This window comes from Periplaneta americana, chromosome 5 (genome assembly GCF_040183065.1).
Source record: "Periplaneta americana isolate PAMFEO1 chromosome 5, P.americana_PAMFEO1_priV1, whole genome shotgun sequence".
In the NCBI taxonomy this organism is placed as follows: Eukaryota; Metazoa; Arthropoda; class Insecta; order Blattodea; family Blattidae; genus Periplaneta; species Periplaneta americana.
In genome coordinates, this window is record NC_091121.1 from 125925545 (window position 1) to 125945883 (window position 20339).

Here is a 20339-nt window from a genome sequence, read left to right on the forward strand (position 1 = left end):
AAAAAGTTCCTTCTCCTGTATTGTCAATATTCTCTAGCAATTATAAAAAGAGAGTGGATATTTGACCTTGCTTAGAATTATACAAAGGTATAACTAGCAGGTAAAGTTATATCAATATTATATCAACATTACCATCAATAGCCAAAGAAAATGGTGTTTCTTGCAAACGTTCAACTGTTTCTTTCTTTGCTTCACCTGCAATGCACTGAACTAGTGCAGAAGTTTTGTCCTTGCACAACTATATTTCTGTGCTATTTTAAAGTCAGGAAAAATAGAACAACTGCAAATAAATTTCTTGCATGGTCAGAAAGAGATAATGGGATATTGTGCTCTGAAAGAAATTACGTAAATCTGGCATTTGTGACCATAGTTTCATCATTATTAATAAAAAAAAATGACGAAATATGCTTGTTTTCTAATTTCACTCGAGCATATATTTTATGGTTCTTTGAATTAATGTACCTTCTGGAGTCAACTCGACCACTTGAATAACAGAAAAAAAGAAAAAGAAAGAAAAATCACATGAGCACACACTTCAAAATACATGGTTCTCACTAACATGTGAAGCCACTAAACTTGGCCAGTCCTCTGTGTAACCATCTCGATACTTTTGTAATACTGCTATCTTCATAGTAATGGGTGCAATTTGAGAGCTTACCCTCTTCATTTTATAAAATCGATCACTGGAAATTAAAATACAGGAAATAACAATCACTTATATATAGTATAAGTAACAGATGAAAGTAGAGCATGAAGTGCCAAATTCACTCGTCTTGTTCAGAATTTCACAAATCTCGCCATGTACTGATGATGTAATGCCACAGATTAACCTACTTTCTAGTTTAACACCAGAACTGTAGCAGACGAAAGTGACTATTTTCTCTTTTTTCTCTCTTGTATGGAGGAGAGACCCAAAGGCTTACACTGTAGCCTGTGTGCTGCTTATTGTGCTTACCACTCCTATTCTTGTGAATGATTGGGTAGCTGAACAGCCGCACTCTTGTACAAGTACAGCATTCCGCACCATGAATTTAACCTGGGCCATTGTATGGATGATGATGATGATGATGATGATGATGATGATGATGATATGTGAATTAATGATAGCGAAAGGAGTCCGAAGTCCAATGCCGAAAATTACCCAGCAATTCTCCTTCAATTGGTTGAGGGAAACCCCCAGAAAAATCCCAACCACGTAATTTGTCCCAACCAGGATTTGAACTCGAGCCCACTTGTTTCATAGCCAGACGTGTTGACCATTATTCCAAAGCAGTGGACAAGTGACTATTTAACTTGCACAGTTACCAAATGTTGCGCATACAACTTGAAGCAAGCAATGTTGGCACATTTTCCAGTGTTTTCTATCTGCTGATTAAAATATGGTTCTTTTCTTCTGTGATAATATTGTTTTTCTGTAATAATTTTCCCTTTTGACAGTAATTCCGTAATAATGGGAATGTGAGAATCAGTAATAATTACAGACACTCCGTATTAGTTGGCACCTCTTTTACATGTTTCAAATATCAAATTCGTACATTTCAGGTTTTAACTTCCAAATTAGATTCTTTGAGATAATTAAAAAAAAATCCTCTTATTCGGTTCACCAAGATGTAAAATGCATGAAACTCACATAATGATAAAGGAATACAATACATTCGAACCTACCGATTTGGGATTAATTTATCAACATAAACAATGAAAATAATCATGAATGGTTTCAAAATAATGACTTCATTTCTCACCGAATTTTCTCTAACCTCACACGTATCTGATGTGTTATTACGGCCTTTACGACAGTTGCTGTAGGCCAACTCCAAAGTTAAATGCCACAGTAGTCCAGAAACCACCTGAAACAGACATGCACCAACTATGAACAATGCTCCTATATTGTTGAGAGTAAGAATGAACTCTTAAGTCATATGCTGTTTTATAGAAAAGTGGTACTAATAATTTCAATTGCCTTAATATTATTAATTGTTGTACGAGGCGTGTTCTTAAAGTAAGTTCCAAAAGGGTGTAGTAAGTAAACGGGAAGATATTTACAAACCATTTTTGTTGCATTGTATTCCCCACACTTCAATTACTTCTCAACATAATCTCCACCATTACTGAGGCATTTATCGAGTCGTGGCACAAGTCTTTATATCCCCTCATTGTAGAATTCGCTCGCCTGCGATGCAAACCACTCCCGCACTGCTGTTTTCACTTCATCGTCGCCATCAAAATGTTGACCAACTTCTTGAGGTGCAGAAAGAGATGAAAGTCACTCGGAGCCAAATCCAGGCTGTAGGGGGGATGGTCAATTTGTACCCAGCCAAATTTCGAGATGAGATTTTGGGTGTCACGAGCTGTGTGTGGCCGAGCGTTGTCATGAAGCAACACAACTCCGTTGGTCAGGATCCCACATCTCTTGTTCTGAATTTCGCGACGGAGCTTCTTCAAGGTCTGACAATAGGTTTCTTTATTAATGGTTTCACCCTGAGGCAAGAATTCGATGAGTAGGACACCTTTTCCGTCCCAAAAAACAGTGCACATGATCTTGCGTGTTGACATGGTTTGTTTGAATTTCTTTTTCCTTGGCGATGCAGTGTGCCTCCATTCCATGGACTGCTGCTTCGATTCAGGTGTCATGTGAGACACCCAAGTCTCGTCACCTGTCATGATATGGTCAAGAAACTCATCGCCTTGCTCACTGTAACGCGTGAGAAAGCTCAATACACGGAGGCTCGTTTGGTTTTGTGTTCCTCGGTGAGCATCTTGGGTACCCATCGTGAGCACAATTTTCGATATCGTAATCGATCTGTCACAATTTTGTAGAGAATTCTCTGCGACATTTGTGGAAAATTCAAGGAAAGCGAAGAAATTGTGAACCTCCTGTCCTCATGAATTTTTTCATCGACAGCACGCATCAAATCGTCACTGATCAAAGATGGCCGACTGGTACACTGCTCGTCATGCACAGAGATGTGGCCCTCGTTGAACTTCCTAACCCATCTCCTGATCATTCCATCACTAATGGCATCATCACCATACACCTCACAAAGTTGACGATGAATGTCAGCTGGTTTGATGTTTCTTGCATTCAAGAAACGGATAGCAGACCGCATCTCACAGTCGGGGGGGGGTGCTCGATCACTTTAAACATTTCAACTGACCACAACCACACATACGGATTGAAGCTCTGAAACTGCATGCACAGCTTGCCTGAGGACTGAAGAAGAAAACATGCATGCGCAAACAAAATAACGATTGCAGTGATGCGATGGCTATAATTGAAAATGGAACTTACTTTAAGAACAAGCCTCGTAAGAACGAACTCAGTAATGCTATCAAGTACAGTAAAACTTCATATATACGTATTTATGGGAGCCTGAAGAAAAATACGTATAAGTGAAATTGCATTTAATTACATCTGAAATAGCATTAATAATTAATAACATGTGTTTATTTTACAAAAAAAATAGTCTGTTATAAACATACTTCCTCTTACTTCTACCATTGGGATTAAAAAGCAATCAGCAACCTTCTCGTCATATCAGGTTGAGTCTGTCAAAATATTTTCAGTTTGGAGGGATGTTAGGATAGTTGTATTCAGTGTGGTCACAGCTTTGGACCTGGATTCTCATCGTTTAAAATGTTCCACTTCTTCCCTTTGCATATACTTCTCTTCCCTCTCTAAATTGAGTCTCCTGCTGGCGCATAACTGATTTACTGAAGCTAGCACGTGCAGAGACAAGAATGGGCAGCTTCGAATTTCCAGGAATTTCAAAGCCGGCCACATCTTAACAATGAACACATACTGTACCGTATTTACGTGATTATAATAAGCACTTTTTTTTTTTAACAAAATATCATCTTGAAAACTGGGTTGCATATCATATTGACACTCGAACACTCATAACTAGAATAAATTAAAATTAACGCTCTATTTATGAGACATGGTGGGAAACAACTGACAGAAACGACCTCTGCGAGTTCGTGTTTTCTCATACTTTCTTGTCCATTTTTTACAACAATTACTAATAAGAATAATACTTTTAACTACTAGAATGACTTAATAACATTTTTTTCTTTTATTGTGAGATTTTATTAATATAACTCCCAACAACTGCACGTGTTTAATTAAACCAAAAGAATTTATCAAGAATTTACTCATGAAAGAGTACCATTATGTTAGTCATTGTCAATCAATGTTTTGACACCAACCCAGACCTGTTGATCGAAAGTTCCAGTTCTGATAATGAGGATGAATATGATCCATAGCTAGAGGTAAGGGAGTGCCTTTATGTCTTGATAATATAATTTTAATATTGAGTGGTTTTTAGCCAGTATTATATTCACCAGTCTTTTTTTCTGGATTTTAGCATAAAAAATTGGTGAACATATTATATTCGATGGCGTATTTTCGTGTTCTTACATTTTCACAGCATAGGCCTACCTGATTTCAAGAAAAATTGAATTATAACGTATAAACAAAAAAGATATGACTGAAATAAATTAATATCGAAAGTACAGGAATTTTGCCAGGACTTCAGAAAAAAAAAACGTATAAGTGTGAAAAACATATAAATGAAGTTTCACTGTAATACATAAGTATAAAGATTGAATAAGAAATCCAAATCTTATTCAAAATTGTAAAATAATCATACTAATTTGAATTCCATTTCGACTTCATTTCATAAACAATGCAACTATTATCATAGTTTTCTCATAAAAGGTTTAGGTTCTTGAATGAAACAGTCCTTAATATTGAACTTGTTTCCTTACAATTTAAAACAGTTTGAAGTACTTTAACTTGCATTATATATTGTAAAACGCGCCAGGGTGAGTGCCTGCTGTTTCCAACAGGTGGCAGCACGCACAAGGTGCGAAGGAGTCGGGCATCGGATGGACGGCAGGTGGCAGCAGGAGGGGGGCATGCGGAGAAGTGGCGGGCATCGTCTCGTTCACTTGGTTGAGAGGCATGCTCACAGGAAGGTGTGATTGTGATACAAGAGCAAGAGGAAGCAAGGACTATACTCGTGGAGATTAGAGACAGCCAAGTATTGCGTTGTGATAGAAAATAAACTACAGGCGTATCTTAAAGGTGTCTTAACAATTCAGAAGTGGGATATATCTGCGTGTCAGTCAAAGAAAAGCTACTAGGTGAGTTAGCTAAAGGTGCTACTAACACGTGGTAATGTTGTTCTTTTGTTAAATCTCTAAGGTGCTGTAAGAGATGGCGAGTAATCTAAACCAGGTTGAGGATAGCGTGCTGGATTACGAAATGGAGGTCGGGGACCGAGAATCGAGCCCCGATTCCGTGGCGTTTTCGTCATCTGGCATGTGCAGGGACCACGTGGACCGGAGCGTCGCGTCTCTGGAAGACGACGCGCCAGCAGGGGATCCGGTCCAATTGGCGGTGGCCCACATCCTCAACCAAGGGGATGTTGCCAGGGCGATTCAGAGCATGATGCAAGAGCAGGCGGCCCGTATCCTCAAGGAGGTAGAGGAACGGGCGCAGGCTACCTTGCGTCATGTGACTGATCGCCAACCTGAGGCTGGAGGCGCCAGCAAAGGGGCAGCAAAAAAGAAGAGGAGTCCCGGAAGGCCAAACAGTAGTGCACGTGGGCGCTGCTGTAGAGAGAGCACCTCGTGTGGAAGTGCGGCCAGCAGCTCTAGGGCGTCGTCATGCCCTATGGCGAGAGCAGGGGGAGAACTTGTTGATGCTTTCGATCCAGATGATTGTGAGTGTAACGTCGATCGTTGGCTCAACAAGATCGACCAGCTGGGCCGCATCCACGACTGGAGCGATTATGAGAGGGCGTTCTTCATGCAGGCGAAACTCCGAGGTGGGGCGAAGGCCTGGTATAATCGCCTGGATGATTACGACCTCTCGTGGTCCGAGTGGAAGAAGGCATTGAGGCGCGCCTTTCCACGGCAGCATGACTTCGGCGAGTCATTGGAGGAACTGGTAGCGAGGCGCAAGCTACCAGATGAGACCATGACGAAATATTACCACGCCAAGCTTGCTCTGTGCGAGAGGTGCCGCATCAAGGGCGAGGATGCCATCTCCTGTATCATCAGGGGACTTCCGCTAGAGCTCCAGGGGAACGCGCGTGCTTACAAGTGTAAGACTCCAGAGGAACTCTACTCTGGCTTCCTGAGTACGATGGACAGGTACCGGGAGAGTGGACGATCCCAAGGAGAGGCGAAGAGGTGGTGCACGGAGACCGGGGCGAGGCGGGCACATAGCCATGGTGGAGCGGAGTCGGACAGGAAGACTCAGAGGGTGAGGTGTTTCAACTGCCAAGAGTTGGGCACTCATCTGAGTCGGAACTGTCCGAAACCAAGGACGCTTCGCTGCATGTGGTGTGGGCAGGCGGGCCACACCAAGTTTGCGTGTCCAAACCGCCCCATGGGAGAAGCAGCCAGCAAGGTGCCAGACCGGAACACAACGGTAAGACTAGTTGACGGCAACAGTAGTAATTTATACAGAAGGACTGCATGGGGCAAAGGCAGGGAATGCATCCTCGTATATCTGGACACTGGCAGCGAGTTTAACATTGCCACCGAGCAGTGTGCTATGCGGGTGTCCAGGGGCGAGATGCGTCCTACAGCAGTAGTGCTGCGAGGGTTCGGTGGTGGTACCATACGGGGTGCAGGTGAGGTCACTCTAGATATGATGGTAGATGAGATCCCTCTCACAGTTGATGCTATAGTGGTGCCATGCAGTCTGGACGGTGTGGACGTGCTGCTGGGTCAACCAGCGCTGAAAGGCGAGGTGGCGCTGGTGGTAGCAAGGGGAGTAGCTACACTAACTCGGCAGAACAACCTCATCCAGACAATTACGCTGGACAAGGATGATCTAGTGAATGAAGAACGATACCAGGTAAGAACTGCCTCGGAGATCACTTGGTTCCAGGGACAGCAACCATGGTGAGTGTGAGAGTGGAAGGGGTCGATTCTGGCAAGGAAGTGCTGGTGGGAGCTCGGAGACATGAGGAGCAAGGGTCCTGGATAGCGATGCCAAACACGGTGCTGCAGGCAGGTGATAACCAGCAGTTAACGATGAGTAATCTTGGTAGACAATCTGTGGTGTGGAAGGCGAATCATCTGATCACCAGGGCGCGGCTTTGTGAGTCTCGTAGGGCGTACCAAGTGAATCGGGTGATAGAAAGTGACCAAGATGATGTTGCAGTGGACCTGTCCAATATTGATGTCGGTGACATTAGCGCAGAGGACCAGTTACAAGTAGTTAACTTGCTGAGTAAGATGGCGACATGCTTCTCAGTGGGAGATACTGATCTGGGATTAACTCATCTAGGCGAGATGAAAATTCAGGTAACATCTGAAAGGCCGGTGTATCATCGTCCCTACAGACTTTCAATTGCACAGAGAGCGATGGTTCGGGAAAAGGTGCAAGGCTTGTTGGCTGGTGGTGTCATCAGGGAGTCTGAATCTGAGTATGCGAGCCCCATATTACTGATACCCAAGAAGAATGGTGATAGCCGCTTGTGTGTAGATTTCAGGGCATTGAACCGGGTCATGGTGAAGGATCGGTACCCAATGCCGTCGGTGAGTGATCAGCTAGACAAGCTAGCCGGAAGCTGCTACTTCACTACATTGGATCTGGCACAAGGCTATCATAAGGTGCCCATACACCCAGACTCAATTCAGAAGACTGCATTCATTACTCCGGATGGACATTACGAATACTTGAGAGTCCCTTTTGGCCTGGCGAACGGCCCAGCTGTATTTCAGCGTGTCATCAACAAGATGTTAAGCGGATTAGAAGCCGATTCTGTGCTGGCGTACATGGATGATCTTCTAATCCCAACGAAGACAGTCGAATCTGGCTTGAAGTTGCTGGAGAGGGTCCTGAAACTGGTGACGGAGGCGGGCCTCAAGTTGAACCTGGCGAAGTGTGCCTTCTTGAAAAGTAGTCTGGTGTATCTGGGACATGAGATCAGTGCTGCAGGTGTGCAGCCAGGCAATAGAAAGATTCAGGCAGTGAAAGACTTTCCTACCCCGCAGAATGTGCATGGTGTCAGGCAGTTCTTGGGACTGGTGAGTTATTTTCGGAAGTTTATCAGAAATTTTGCTGTGATTGCCAGGCCGCTGACAAACCTGACGAGGAAGGACGTTCCATGGTGTTGGGGTCCAGGGCAGGTTGAGGCGTTCTCGCAGCTGAAGCAGTTTCTGATTGACAGGCCAGTATTGGCATTATATGATAGCGAGGCTGAAACTGAAGTACATACTGATGCCTGCAAGTGGGGACTGGGTGGCATACTGGTGCAGAGGCAGGCGGATGGCAATCTGCGCCCAGTAATGTATTTCAGTCGCAGTACAACTCCGGCAGAACAGGCATATCACAGTTATGAACTGGAGACATTAGCATTGGTCGAAACGGTGAAGCGTTTCCATATCTATTTGGTGGGCATTCATTTCAGGGCAATCACAGATTGTTCTGCGATGTGGGCAACCTTGGTGAAGCGGGACCTGGTTCCGCGGGTGGATCGGTGGTGGATGGCTCTCCAGGAGTATGACATGGAGTTGGAGTACCGTCCTGGAGCAAAAATGCAACATGTGGATGCATTGAGCCGAAATCCAGTGAATGTCCATCTAGTAAGCATGTCTCAAGGTGATTGGTTCTTCACTGTGCAACTGCACGATGACAAGACTCAGAACATCGTCACGGCATTGACACAGGATACGGCAGACAAGAGTCTCAAGGCGAACTACATGGTGAAGGAAGGGAGACTCTACCGGAGAACTCGGGTGGGAAACAGGCTGTATGTGCCAGCGATGGCCAGGTTCAATTTGATGCGTAAGCACCATGATGAGGCTGGCCATCCCGGGTATGAAAGGTGTCTGAGGTTCATAAAGGAGACCTATTGGTTTCCTAGTATGGGCCGTTTTGTCCGAAAATATGTGAATGCCTGTCTGAGCTGCACATTCAGCAAGGGTGGACATGGGCGACAAGAATGTTCGCTACACCCCATCAGGAAGCCCTCCATATCCCTGGACATGGTGCACATTGACCATCTGAGGCCATTTGCTAGGAGTATGAAGGGGAACAGTTATGTACTGATGGTGGTGGACGCGTTCACAAAATTCACCTGGGCAAAGATCACTCAAACCCTCCATTCGACAGAGGCCATTGAGAAACTGAAGGAGATATTTAGCGATTTTGGATATCTAAGGCGACTTATCTCTGACAGGGGACTGGCGTTTACCAGCAAGGCGTTTGCTGAGTTTCTGGTGGGGGGAGTGTGCGGCATGTGCTGAATGCTATTGCCACACCCAGGGCGAATAGTCAGGTGCGATTGGGGCGAGCACAGAGTGTGAATCACAGTGGGATGAGAATCTGAGTGAGAGTGTGTGGGGCATGAACCGCTGTGTCAACAGCAGTACTAGTTTTTCTCCTGCGCAGCTCATGTTTTCTCACCAAGGTGGAGCCATGGCGCACCTGTCTGGTGGAGTAGAGGAAGTCAATATGGCAGAAGAGGGCGAAACATTTGAGGACATTCAGCAGGCGGTCCTCAGGCATAGGGACAAGGTGGCAGAGAACCTGACCAAGGTGGAATGGGCGATGAAAGCGCGCTATGACCAAGGGCGGAAGGTCGCAAATCAGTATCAGGTAGGTGATCTGGTGCTATGGCGAGAGGCGAACACGTGTTCTGGCGAAAAGGAGTCAACCGCAAGTTGTTGAACAAGTATAGTGGTCCGTACAGGGTTTCCAAGGTGCTCGGAAATGACAGGTATCAGGTGAGTGCTGTCAAAGGCATGCGGGGATACCGCAACTTTTCAGCCACAGTAGCAGTGGATTCACTCAGGCGGTATCACAGCACAGTTCCTGGAGGTGAACCAGGAGACAATGGTGACGAGGAGACTGTGACTGACAGACAGGACTTGATTGACCTGCTGGAGAGTTGAGAATTAATGGGGACATTAATTTTGCAGGATGGCCAAATGTAAAACGTGCCAGGGAGAGTGCCTGCTGTTTCCAACAGGTGGCAGCACGCACAAGGCGCGAAGGAGTAGGGCATCGGATGGACAGAAGGTGGCAGCAGGAGGGGGGCACGCGGAGAAGTGGCGGGCATCGTCTCGTTCACTTGGTTGAGAGGCGTGCTCGCAGGAAGGTGTGATTGTGATACAAGAGCAAGAGGAAGCAAGGACTATACTCGTGGAGATTAGAGACAGCCAAGTATTTTGTTGTGATAGAAAATAAACTACAGGCGTATCTTAAAGGTGTCTTAACAATATATATATATATATATATATATATATATGGTGATATATTTCTGTAAGTCAGCAATGCAGTGATAACACTCATAACTTCAGAATTTTAGTTGATCAGAATTGAATTTCAGCACAGGTATTTTGAATCAGTCAATCCAATAATAAAATAAATGAACAAGTAGATGCATAAGTGAATGTCTGATCTCCAAGAATTTGACTACCAGTAAGCCTATCTAAACATTTATCATCCCTCAACTGTGACTCAGCAATGCAAGAACCTTGTGACTAGCACTATACTTTTCATTATTTATATAGAAAATTAACTTTGGAGCTGAAGAACACTACATACTATACTATACTTTTACAGGCGTTTTGCTTTTTAGTAGTTGTCTTGAGTTCCTGTTCCTTTTCTCTGTAATCTTTCATTATGCCACTGTCTTTCTTCTGAACCTATTTTCTACATGTCATTCTGCTGGCAATTGAAAATCCTTTCCATGATGAAGTATGTTTGAAAAATTGTTCCTGTTTCTGTATGGTACTGCCCTGCAGGTCTGTCACTAAAGTAGTGTATTTTATTAACATGTGTGAATATCTGTTCTAAGTGTGATATCAGCTTCTTCTGGAAAAGATGCACTGCTACAGTGTCATGTACCAAATATTCCGAAATTACGGCGAAGAAAATGCTATCTGAATCATTTTCATGTTTTGTAGTAAATAACAAAGGAGTGTACTGTTGTTTGATAATTGCTTCAATGACAGCCGTGAATGGCATCATTTCTTCGTCATCATTAGTTTCACCAGAAACATTGAAAATAGATTTATTGCTTGACTCACAGAGCTAGTCTTCTTTTGACCATAACATTTAATGTGTGATAGTTTCGACTTGGAAACAGGGGACTCGCCTGATGGACCCTAAGTTTATTTAAATTACTGACATTTTCATCTTCAGTGTTTTCACCTTCATACGATTCGTCACTAGTCGATTTTTCAACACACTCATCTTCATTTGTAGATTTGTGCTGGTATTTATAGTCGATACTTTATATCACCACTATAACCCTTATGATTTGAGTTGGGAGGCTAATTGATTGCGCGAGAAAGAAAATATAATATTTAAAGTTGTTTTATTTCAGTTTTTTTTATTATAATTTAGATTATTTCAGTCAGTTCAGATATAAAATATTTTATTTAATAGGTAGTGATACTGCTGGTGGAATTTTTGTAGATAGGCCTATATGCTAAAGTTAGGTTAGGTTTTGTACAGTACATAGCTGATCCATTGATTTATATAGTTAAGTTAGGTTCTGTACATATCTTTTTCATTGATTTATATTGTTAAGTTAGGTTTTGTACATACCCATTCCACTGATTTATACAGTTAGGTTAGATTTTGTACATATCTTCTATTGGTTTATATAGTTAGATTAGGTTTTGTACATATTTGTTTCATTGATTTATATCGTTAGGTTAGGTTTTATATGTATCTGCTTCATTGATATATCGTTTTATGCCCTTCGTTTTCATTTTTGTCTTTTTCGTTATTGGTATTAGTAGAAATTATATAAGTGTTAGATTTATGTCCGTCATGGACGATAGGAAGATGCCCTCTAACTGTGTATGAAAAACAGGTACTGGTATTATTGGAACTAATTCAGCTATATAAAAATGTGATCGAAAAAAAAAAAACTGATGCAGTAGGAATAAAAGAAAAGAACAAAGCATGGGAGGAGCTGTGCTGTATTATTTGGAGGCACTGGCAAACCTCTATTATTCGCTTTTATCAACCGATCCTCAGAAAGATGAGCAATCTTTATCAAGTTGGAACCATTTTTTTAAATTCTATATCATTATAAAATTCCATGGAATTGTCTTTATCCTTCATGTAGTGCTTTCGTACATTGTCCACTAATTGTGCCACTTCTTCCACATGTTCTAACAACTCAACAACTTCCAAGATGTCCGCCATTTTTCTACAAAATGACACTTTCGGCTCAAAGTGTGGTCGGAAGTACACTCTCATCCAAAGTGTTCCTTTGCACCAAAGTACCGACTGTGCAACGAAAAAGTGACACTTTGCGTCTTCCAAAGGACACTTCAATCCAAAGTGTTGACTATGAATACCAGCCTTAGGAATGTAAGTTTCCGCCTCATTGTCAGAATTAGATACACTTATTTCTTTAATTTTTATCCAGTAATTATTACAGATTACATTAATCATCACTAAATTCGGGAGTTTCTTGCACATATCTACAGTCACTTTTCTCTTACCAACACCAGAGCGTTTAGAATAGAAAGTGTGGTAACTCGGCAAGGGTCTAATGGGACTTTTAAACCCCCTAGTGTCGCCGCGGCAACTGAGCGAAACATTGGCGTGGCGATCGTTCTAAGATTGCAGTTTTCCTCTTAATACTGTGGACAGAGCATGTAGAACTCGTTCTGCTATGGAATTAAGAAGATATTTCTTGTAGTGTTCGGGTGATTTTTATTGTGCAGTTTATGTGAGCGAGTAGTAATAAGCCTAATTGTTTTGTTTTTTATGTAAATCCAATTATAGATACTCTATAATCTGTAAGGAAGAGACTTTCTTTTATCCATCCATAGACTAGACTATTTTTCAGAAGTGGTGTAGAGCAATTCCACGAACACAGAAAACTCTATGCTCGTTCTTATATCTGTGATATCCATTTTTATACGGTTTTGATTGTGATTTTTTAAAATTATGATTTATTTAACGACGCTCGCAACTGCAGAGGTTATATCAGCTTCGCCGGTGTGTCGGAATTTTGTCCCACAGGAGTTTTTTTACAGGCCATTAAATCTACTGACATGAGCCTGTCGCATTTAAACACACTTAAATGCCATCGATCTCGGCCGGAATCGAACCCGCAACCTCGAGCATTGAAAGCCAGCGCTATATCAACTGTGCTACCGAGGGCGACTTTTGATTGTATGAGCCGATAAATTTATTATTGCCAGTAAAGAGGTAGGACTTCCACGCAAGAACTGGCTGCCAAAACCGTATGCTATAACACATATTTTCCCAAACTTGCCTCGATATCTTAAAAAAAGAAAAGAAGAGAAAATATCCAACGAAGAGGACATCAATCCGTTCTCATAACAATGTATCCTTACCAAGTACCATCTAGCTATGACCAATTCCATTGACGCTAAATAATCCAGCAGTTGATACAGCATCGTTAAATATCCTAGTAAAAAATAATTGGATGTGATACCCGAAAATCAGAAGAACACCTTAGTTGATCATGCGCTTGTATGCATTTATGTACCATTACTCCACACCTGAATGCCCAAAATTATGTCTAGTTACATTGACCGTAATTCCTTCCAGTGAATGAACTCCAGACCAGCATTTCAGCTGTTTAGTGTGAGTTTTTCAAAATCGAAACATTTTTTAGAGTCATAAACTGTGATGGGTTCGAGGAAAGTGAAAATACAAAAGAATTCAAAGGTGAATGAACGACCTTGCAGATACGTTGAACTCAAAGACTCCCTCGTCTGCCCTGTACAAAGGATTCTAGCATTACACGATTTTAGAAAATATATGACACGTAATTGACAATATAAAGAACACGTTTGCCTAAGAAAGAACCCTTGAATTATTTAGAGTGACAATTCAGAACACTAGCGAAATATATTAATTCATGTGGGATAGCAGATTTAAATATATTCAGACAGAAAAAAATTAACTAGGATCCTCTAGAGCGATATTTTGGAATTAGAAAATGATTATCTTGTGATGATTACCATAGACTTTCTACATGTGAAGATTTTTCAATCTATGTGCCGGTTAAAAATGTGCTGTATTAAAGTGCTAATTGTGAACTCCTAATTGAATCCAAGCACCTAGCATCTACTTCATTAAATATGCATGTTTAATTATTAATTATTTTATTTTTAATAATAGCACTTTAGCCGTAATTAAAGTAAAAGTTATTTCGGTAACAAAAGTACAGTATAATTCTACTTTGCATCTAGGCTAGAACTTAATCTGGTTTACAATTTTATTACATTTGTTTATTATGTTTCCACATCATAAGAGATTTCTAATCGAGCATATGAGAAAGTAATAGACCTCATGGAAAAGTCGTTAATTTAATATTCTCCAATAAGTAGCATACAACTACTTAATACAGTGCTACCAAATTGTTTTAATTTTACAAAACACAAAATAACCTAGGTATTTCAAAAGATCAAAACTTACATTAGCATAGATATAATATCGAAGCTTAATTTATGAGTCTAAGTTGCACGTAATATTTTTTGTTCCCCTGAATTATGTATAAACCAGATACAACTGCAACTAATGACTAAATAGTAGATAAAAACTATTGGTGAAGATAAAGTGTCTCCTTTATTATATTACAATCTTTCTTGTGTATAAAAACTATAATTTCATGTCAATGCGTACTTTATAATGCCATAAAAATTTTCAGTTTTGCGATGCTGTACTTTTTTTTGCGTATTTCTGGCTGAAGCCGGCACAATGTTCCATTTTTCGGTTAATTATTATATTTACTATTCAGGGTTGTGTTATATAACTCACAATTTGTTAATATAGTAATATTACATTTTTAAAGAAGTAAAATATTGTAACTAAGTACTTTACAATACATTCTTATCTAATGGGTTATTTTTAAAAACGTTTTTCATTCACTTGAATAGAGATCTTGAAACTGGGCACTGAAAATAGGGCTAGCGCCACTCGGCTACGATCCACTGAACTAGAGGAAGTAACGTCTTCTACCCACTCTGGCAGTAGTAAAAAAGTATTGGTGAAAATATAATGTCCCATTTGATATATTATATTATACTTTCTTGTACATCGAAAACTATAATTTTGTGTCAAAATGTACTTACAACAACACAAAAATGTTCAGTTTTGCGAAGCTGTACTTTTTTTTGCGTTCTTCTCTCTGAAGCTGACAGAATGTTCCAGTTTACTGTTGATTATTATACTCGTATTTACGATTCAGGAGTGAATGATATAACTCAAGAGTAGTTAATGTAGTAGTATTACATTTTTTAAATAAGTAAAATGTTGTGATAAACTATAATATACTTTTATCTAGTGGGTATTTTAAAAACATCTGCATTGACTCGAATAGCACTCCTGAAACTGAGAACAGAAAGCAGAGCGAGCGCCGCTGTGCGACGAACCGCTGGACTAGTGGAAGTATCGTCACTTTCTCTTCTACCCACTCTGCCAACACTATGAGTAGCCTATGTCTTTCCAATCCAAAAGGATTACAACATCACAATTTGTTCCGCCTATTTTCCTTCACTTTAGACGTGTTGAAACTTTAAACAACAAAACCAAACTGAATGTTAGTTTCTATCATGATGCTGTAACAAAATCAATCCCCAAACTCACATCGTATCACTGAATAATATTATGTAGTGTCTCTCTGTCACTCCACGTGCAATCTTGATGTGTCGCCATATTTCAAGCAATATTAGCCCTTATGCATCAAATACTTCTGCTTATAGGATCCACAATTTTTAAAATTCCGCAATGAAACTTAAAACATACTCCAAAACCATAAATCTTCACACAGAATAAAAATTAAACCAAAATAATGGCTTCATTCGGAAATACATATTGTTTTTTTTTTTTTTTTTGTAATTATTTTCACGACTAAAGATAACATTAATCATAAATAAATCAATTGTATTGAAACCATCATTATTTACCTTCATGATGGTATTTCATTTGTTTCCTGAACATCACCAGTACTTCCTAAAATGTTTTTTTTTTTTTTATGCACCCTGTAAACTCTAGGTCTCAGATTTTAAATGCTCTTTGAGATTGTGATATAAATGATATGAGCGTCATATTATTACATATGGATATTCATTATAAGGGTAAATAACACAAAATAAAAAAAATATTGGAAATGTGCCTTACCAAACTTCGAAATTTTGCGTGGAATGACTCTATTAGTTTTTCATATGAAATAAGATGAAGATTGTACAGTCGGCGTCACTGTTTTTGGCATGTAAAATAAGTAATGGGAACGTTAAGTGCGAGTGTTTTACACTTGCCACAGTCAGTCTGACAACTGTGTTTGGCAAAAGGCCGATGTGACATGTATAGGAAGTGGTACAATTCACAGCTGCACTAGCAACATGCCCACAAATTGGGCACTATATATCTAGGACACACACCAAAAATGGTGGCACTAGCTGTAATGTCTTGGTTGCCTCTCTCATGTTCGAACATTGCAGAACACTAGTGGCTATTTTCAGACCATAATTGGACATGGCTGTTTGGCAGCACATCTCTTCAGAGCTGAAAGGGTGCTTGCAAAAACCGAGCTACCATCATTTAGTAATAAAGGAGAAAAATTAACTTTTGAATAAATGTAAAATTGGAAATATTAATACAAAGGAAATAATGTATATTTTTCATTTAATAACAAAAACCTTAATCCAAAGAAAATAATATCTCCTTTTTTCATGAATTCAAAACTCAATTTTTATCTATTATTACCAAATAATGGTTGGCCCGTTTTTGCGATTGGAATATTCAATTGGAATATACAGGATCACCCACATAAAGTGTTACAAGCACATATCTCTTAAATGGATCAATATAACTAAATGCTGACTATTCCTAGAGTTTTTGGAGGACAGGGCCTTTATGACAGTTTCAGGGACATTTCAGCATAGTCCAAAATGGGGTTCAGGGGGAGTAACTTCAGAATTTTAAATGGAACGATGATATAACCCTTTATTTTGATTACTCTAAACCAGTGATCATCAACTCGTGCATGAACGGGCGCGGGAAATGCTTGGCTGACGCGTGCTTACGGTACCAGGCAGAAGACCGGTTTGTGATGTAGCGTTGTAGTGAACAGAGGCGGTTCTTGCCATCTATTCAAACAAGAGATGTGGGGAGCAGAAAACACTTCAAAACATAGGCCACACTGAAGAAATACAACTTACAGATGCATTATACAACTCACAGTAACGAATACGACAGGTGAAGAGCATGCAGCATTAATTCAACAATTGAAGGACAATGAGCTAGAAGTTATTTAAGATAACAATACTAATGAATCGGCTGTGCGATTCAGTTACAAAATTTCACTTTTAATAGTAGGATATTAGAAATCTTTTAAAGATTGAAAATTTGAAGAATGTTTAATTACAACTGATACTGAAGCTTCACCATTACCATCCTTATCATCCTTGCATACATCAAGAGCTTCAGTTTCGAGTTTGTGAGTGACTAATTCTATTGCAGAGAATTGTTCTTAGCAAACTTTCAAATGAAGCAACATTCTCAAACACAGAGATGTTAATAGGCATAATATGAATAATTGGGCACTTAAAAATCCCGAATGGATGAGAATTGTGCCTTTTCAGTATCGTTGGTCACTGAAAGTTTGATGTGGAATCCTTGGTAACTTTGTCATCGGTCCTTACTTCTTTGAAGGTACAGTTACTGCTGACTTATACTGTCATTTTCTCAACCATGAATTACCTCCCCTCTTGGAAAACATTCCCTTGAATTCGAGAAGAGAAATGTGGTATCAGCAGGATGGCGCACCACAACATTTTGCAATACATACACGTAAACTATTAAATAAGAAATTTGTTGACAGGTAGATTGGATGTGCTGGACCTGTTGCTCACCCAATATAACACCATTGGACTATTTTTTTTACGGGTACATAAAACAAAAAGTCATGTTTACACCACCTACAACAAAAGAGGATATGAAACATCGAATAAGTGAAGCTTGTCGCCCCTAAAGGGGCCCCAGGGAAATATTGCCCATATCAAAGTTTGGAAGACCCCTTCCACTACCTGCTTCACTCTCAGATCATATTGCATTGTAACTTTCTTCACTGCCCCACACCAAATTCCTAAATTATATGTCCAAAGCTGCCTACAATAAAAAGCTACAGTAACATTCGTTGTGGTGTGAACATTTTCTGTTGAAGATCAAAACTTTAGTAACAGACATCATAATTTTGTGTCAGTTTTATTTATTCTTTATTTTTTAACTGACTCGACCTTCAACAAATTTTATTCATTATGTATTACGTTTTCAGTTTTTCAGTGTCATTTTTCTCAATGTTTTATACTGTGGCAGTGATACTGCACAAATCTTTGCATTCTTGCACCAAGTCAAAGAACTGATATGGTATACATAAAAAAAAAAAAACTAGGCACAGAAATTTTAAAACGATAATAAATTATGAAATAGTTAATAAGTAGTAGTCGAAATGTCACCATAAATCATGTGTATTTAACTGGTAAAATGTAAAAATGTAATACTAACAATTAGTTATATTCATGATGGACTTAAATAGAGGACTGTTCATCATACCTGCTTTCTGGCTTCCAAAATGTGAACAATTTTCTGTTTATAAAGGGCATTAGATGTTCTATCTAATTCAGTTAAAGCAAGATTTGCCATCTCCTGAACAGCAGGATCGTTGATATCAGCTTGAATAGGAGCTCCTACCAGAACATCAGCATGTCTCTTCCTTCGATTAACAGATTGTTCCTGAAAATTGACACAAAATGTCTATATTAAAAAAAAATGCAGAATACTTCTATGTATAACTGAAAATAAAGGACAATATTTCCAACAAAACGAAACAACAACTTCACTTCGTTACTAAGAAATTGTTTAAAAAATGAGAGGCATACTTCGAGAGTTATGTAACTATAAAAATAATATATGTTGCAAAATTACATTTATCAAGAAAATTGATGAATACTATAATCATCATCCTGTCAAGTACTAGTCCCAAAAGAACTGTTATGGCCTGAAAAAGCGATTTTCTTGCCGTCTTTTCATAGGTCGACCAAGTGACCATTTTCCATTTGGACGATATTTCATTATTGCCTTAGGGATCCTGAATGAAACCATTCTTGAGACGTGTTCCTTCCAGTTTAACCGATATCTGGAGATATAGTCCAGTATTGATGACACATTAAGTTCTTGAAGGATATCTTCATTTTTCTTTTGATCCCATTTAGTATAGTCAGCTGTTCGGCGCATGAATCTCATCTTGCAAGCTGTTAGTCTGCTTTCATCTTTTGTCCTTATAGTCCACGCTTCACTCCCATAACATAAGACTGATCGAGCTATTATTTGATAAAGACGAGTATGACTTGATTTTTGTACTAATGAAGGTTTTAAAACTCTATTAATGATGCCCATTGATTTGTTGAATTTTACAATTTTCTCTGATAAATCCAAATTTTCAACAAAAGAAAGTTTATTTCCTAAATAATTAAACTCATTAACTCTTTCCAAAATTGTGTTATTTAAACAAATTTTGCTTCGTATTGGGTATTTACCACAAAAGGCCATTGTTTTTGTTAATGGATATTTCCATTGAATATTTTTGAGCTATTAACTTTAAATTATGTACTGACCATAGCAAATCATCTTCTGATGTTGCTAGTAAAACAAGATCATCTGCAAACGTTATTACATCTAATTTTAAATTTCTGTTAATAGTGATATATCCGTGTTTTGTTTCTCTAAAATCTTTCACAATGGCATTCATATAAACGTTAAAAAACAAAGGAGAGAGGCCACAACCTTGTCTGACTCCTGAGTTTATTTCCGTCCAATGAGTTATTTTTTCTTTTATTTTTACTGCAATAAGGTTTGATTTATAAAGGTTATGAATATTATATATGATCTGCTTTGGGATCTGATCCTTTGTCAAAATTTCGAATAACAAACTCCTGTTCACTTTATCAAATGTTTTTATAAAATCAATAAATGCCAAATGTGTTTCTACATTAAATTCTCGATGCTTCTCAATCAAAATCTGCAATGTAAAATATCCATCGCAGCATGATCTGCCCTTCCGGAAGCCATTTTGTTCTTCACTAAATAATCTTCATAATATTTACATAATTTATTCTTAATAATACTAGAATAAATTTTATAACCAGAATATAACAAACTGATCCCTCTGTAATTGTCACAGTTGGTCCTATCTCCTTTCTTAAATATTGGAATAACTAATGATTTTGACCAATCTTGAGGTAGATTTTCTCCTTGCCATATGATATTTAACAGACTTAAGAATCTTATGACAAATTATTGAATGGAATGT

At 39.3% G+C, this 20339-nt stretch overlaps 1 protein-coding gene across 10 annotated transcripts in view; it reads right to left on the reverse strand.

Annotated features, from left to right (window-relative positions):
- The window catches only part of LOC138700159 (uncharacterized), a 356318-nt gene that overhangs the window by 172523 nt on the left and 163456 nt on the right, over positions 1-20339 (reverse strand). For 9 of the 10 annotated variants that reach the window (XR_011332264.1, XR_011332263.1, XM_069826557.1 and 6 more), the window contains exons 17-18: positions 18584-18763; positions 1743-1847 (exon numbers count right to left, since the gene is read on the reverse strand). Coding sequence is in view for 8 of the 10 variants with exons in the window: in XM_069826557.1 (XP_069682658.1) it covers positions 1743-1847; positions 18584-18763 (285 nt within the window). In the remaining 2 variants the exon portion in view is untranslated. The remainder of the gene's footprint in view (positions 1-1742; positions 1848-18583; positions 18764-20339) is intronic. The other variant, XM_069826559.1, reaches the window with a different exon arrangement.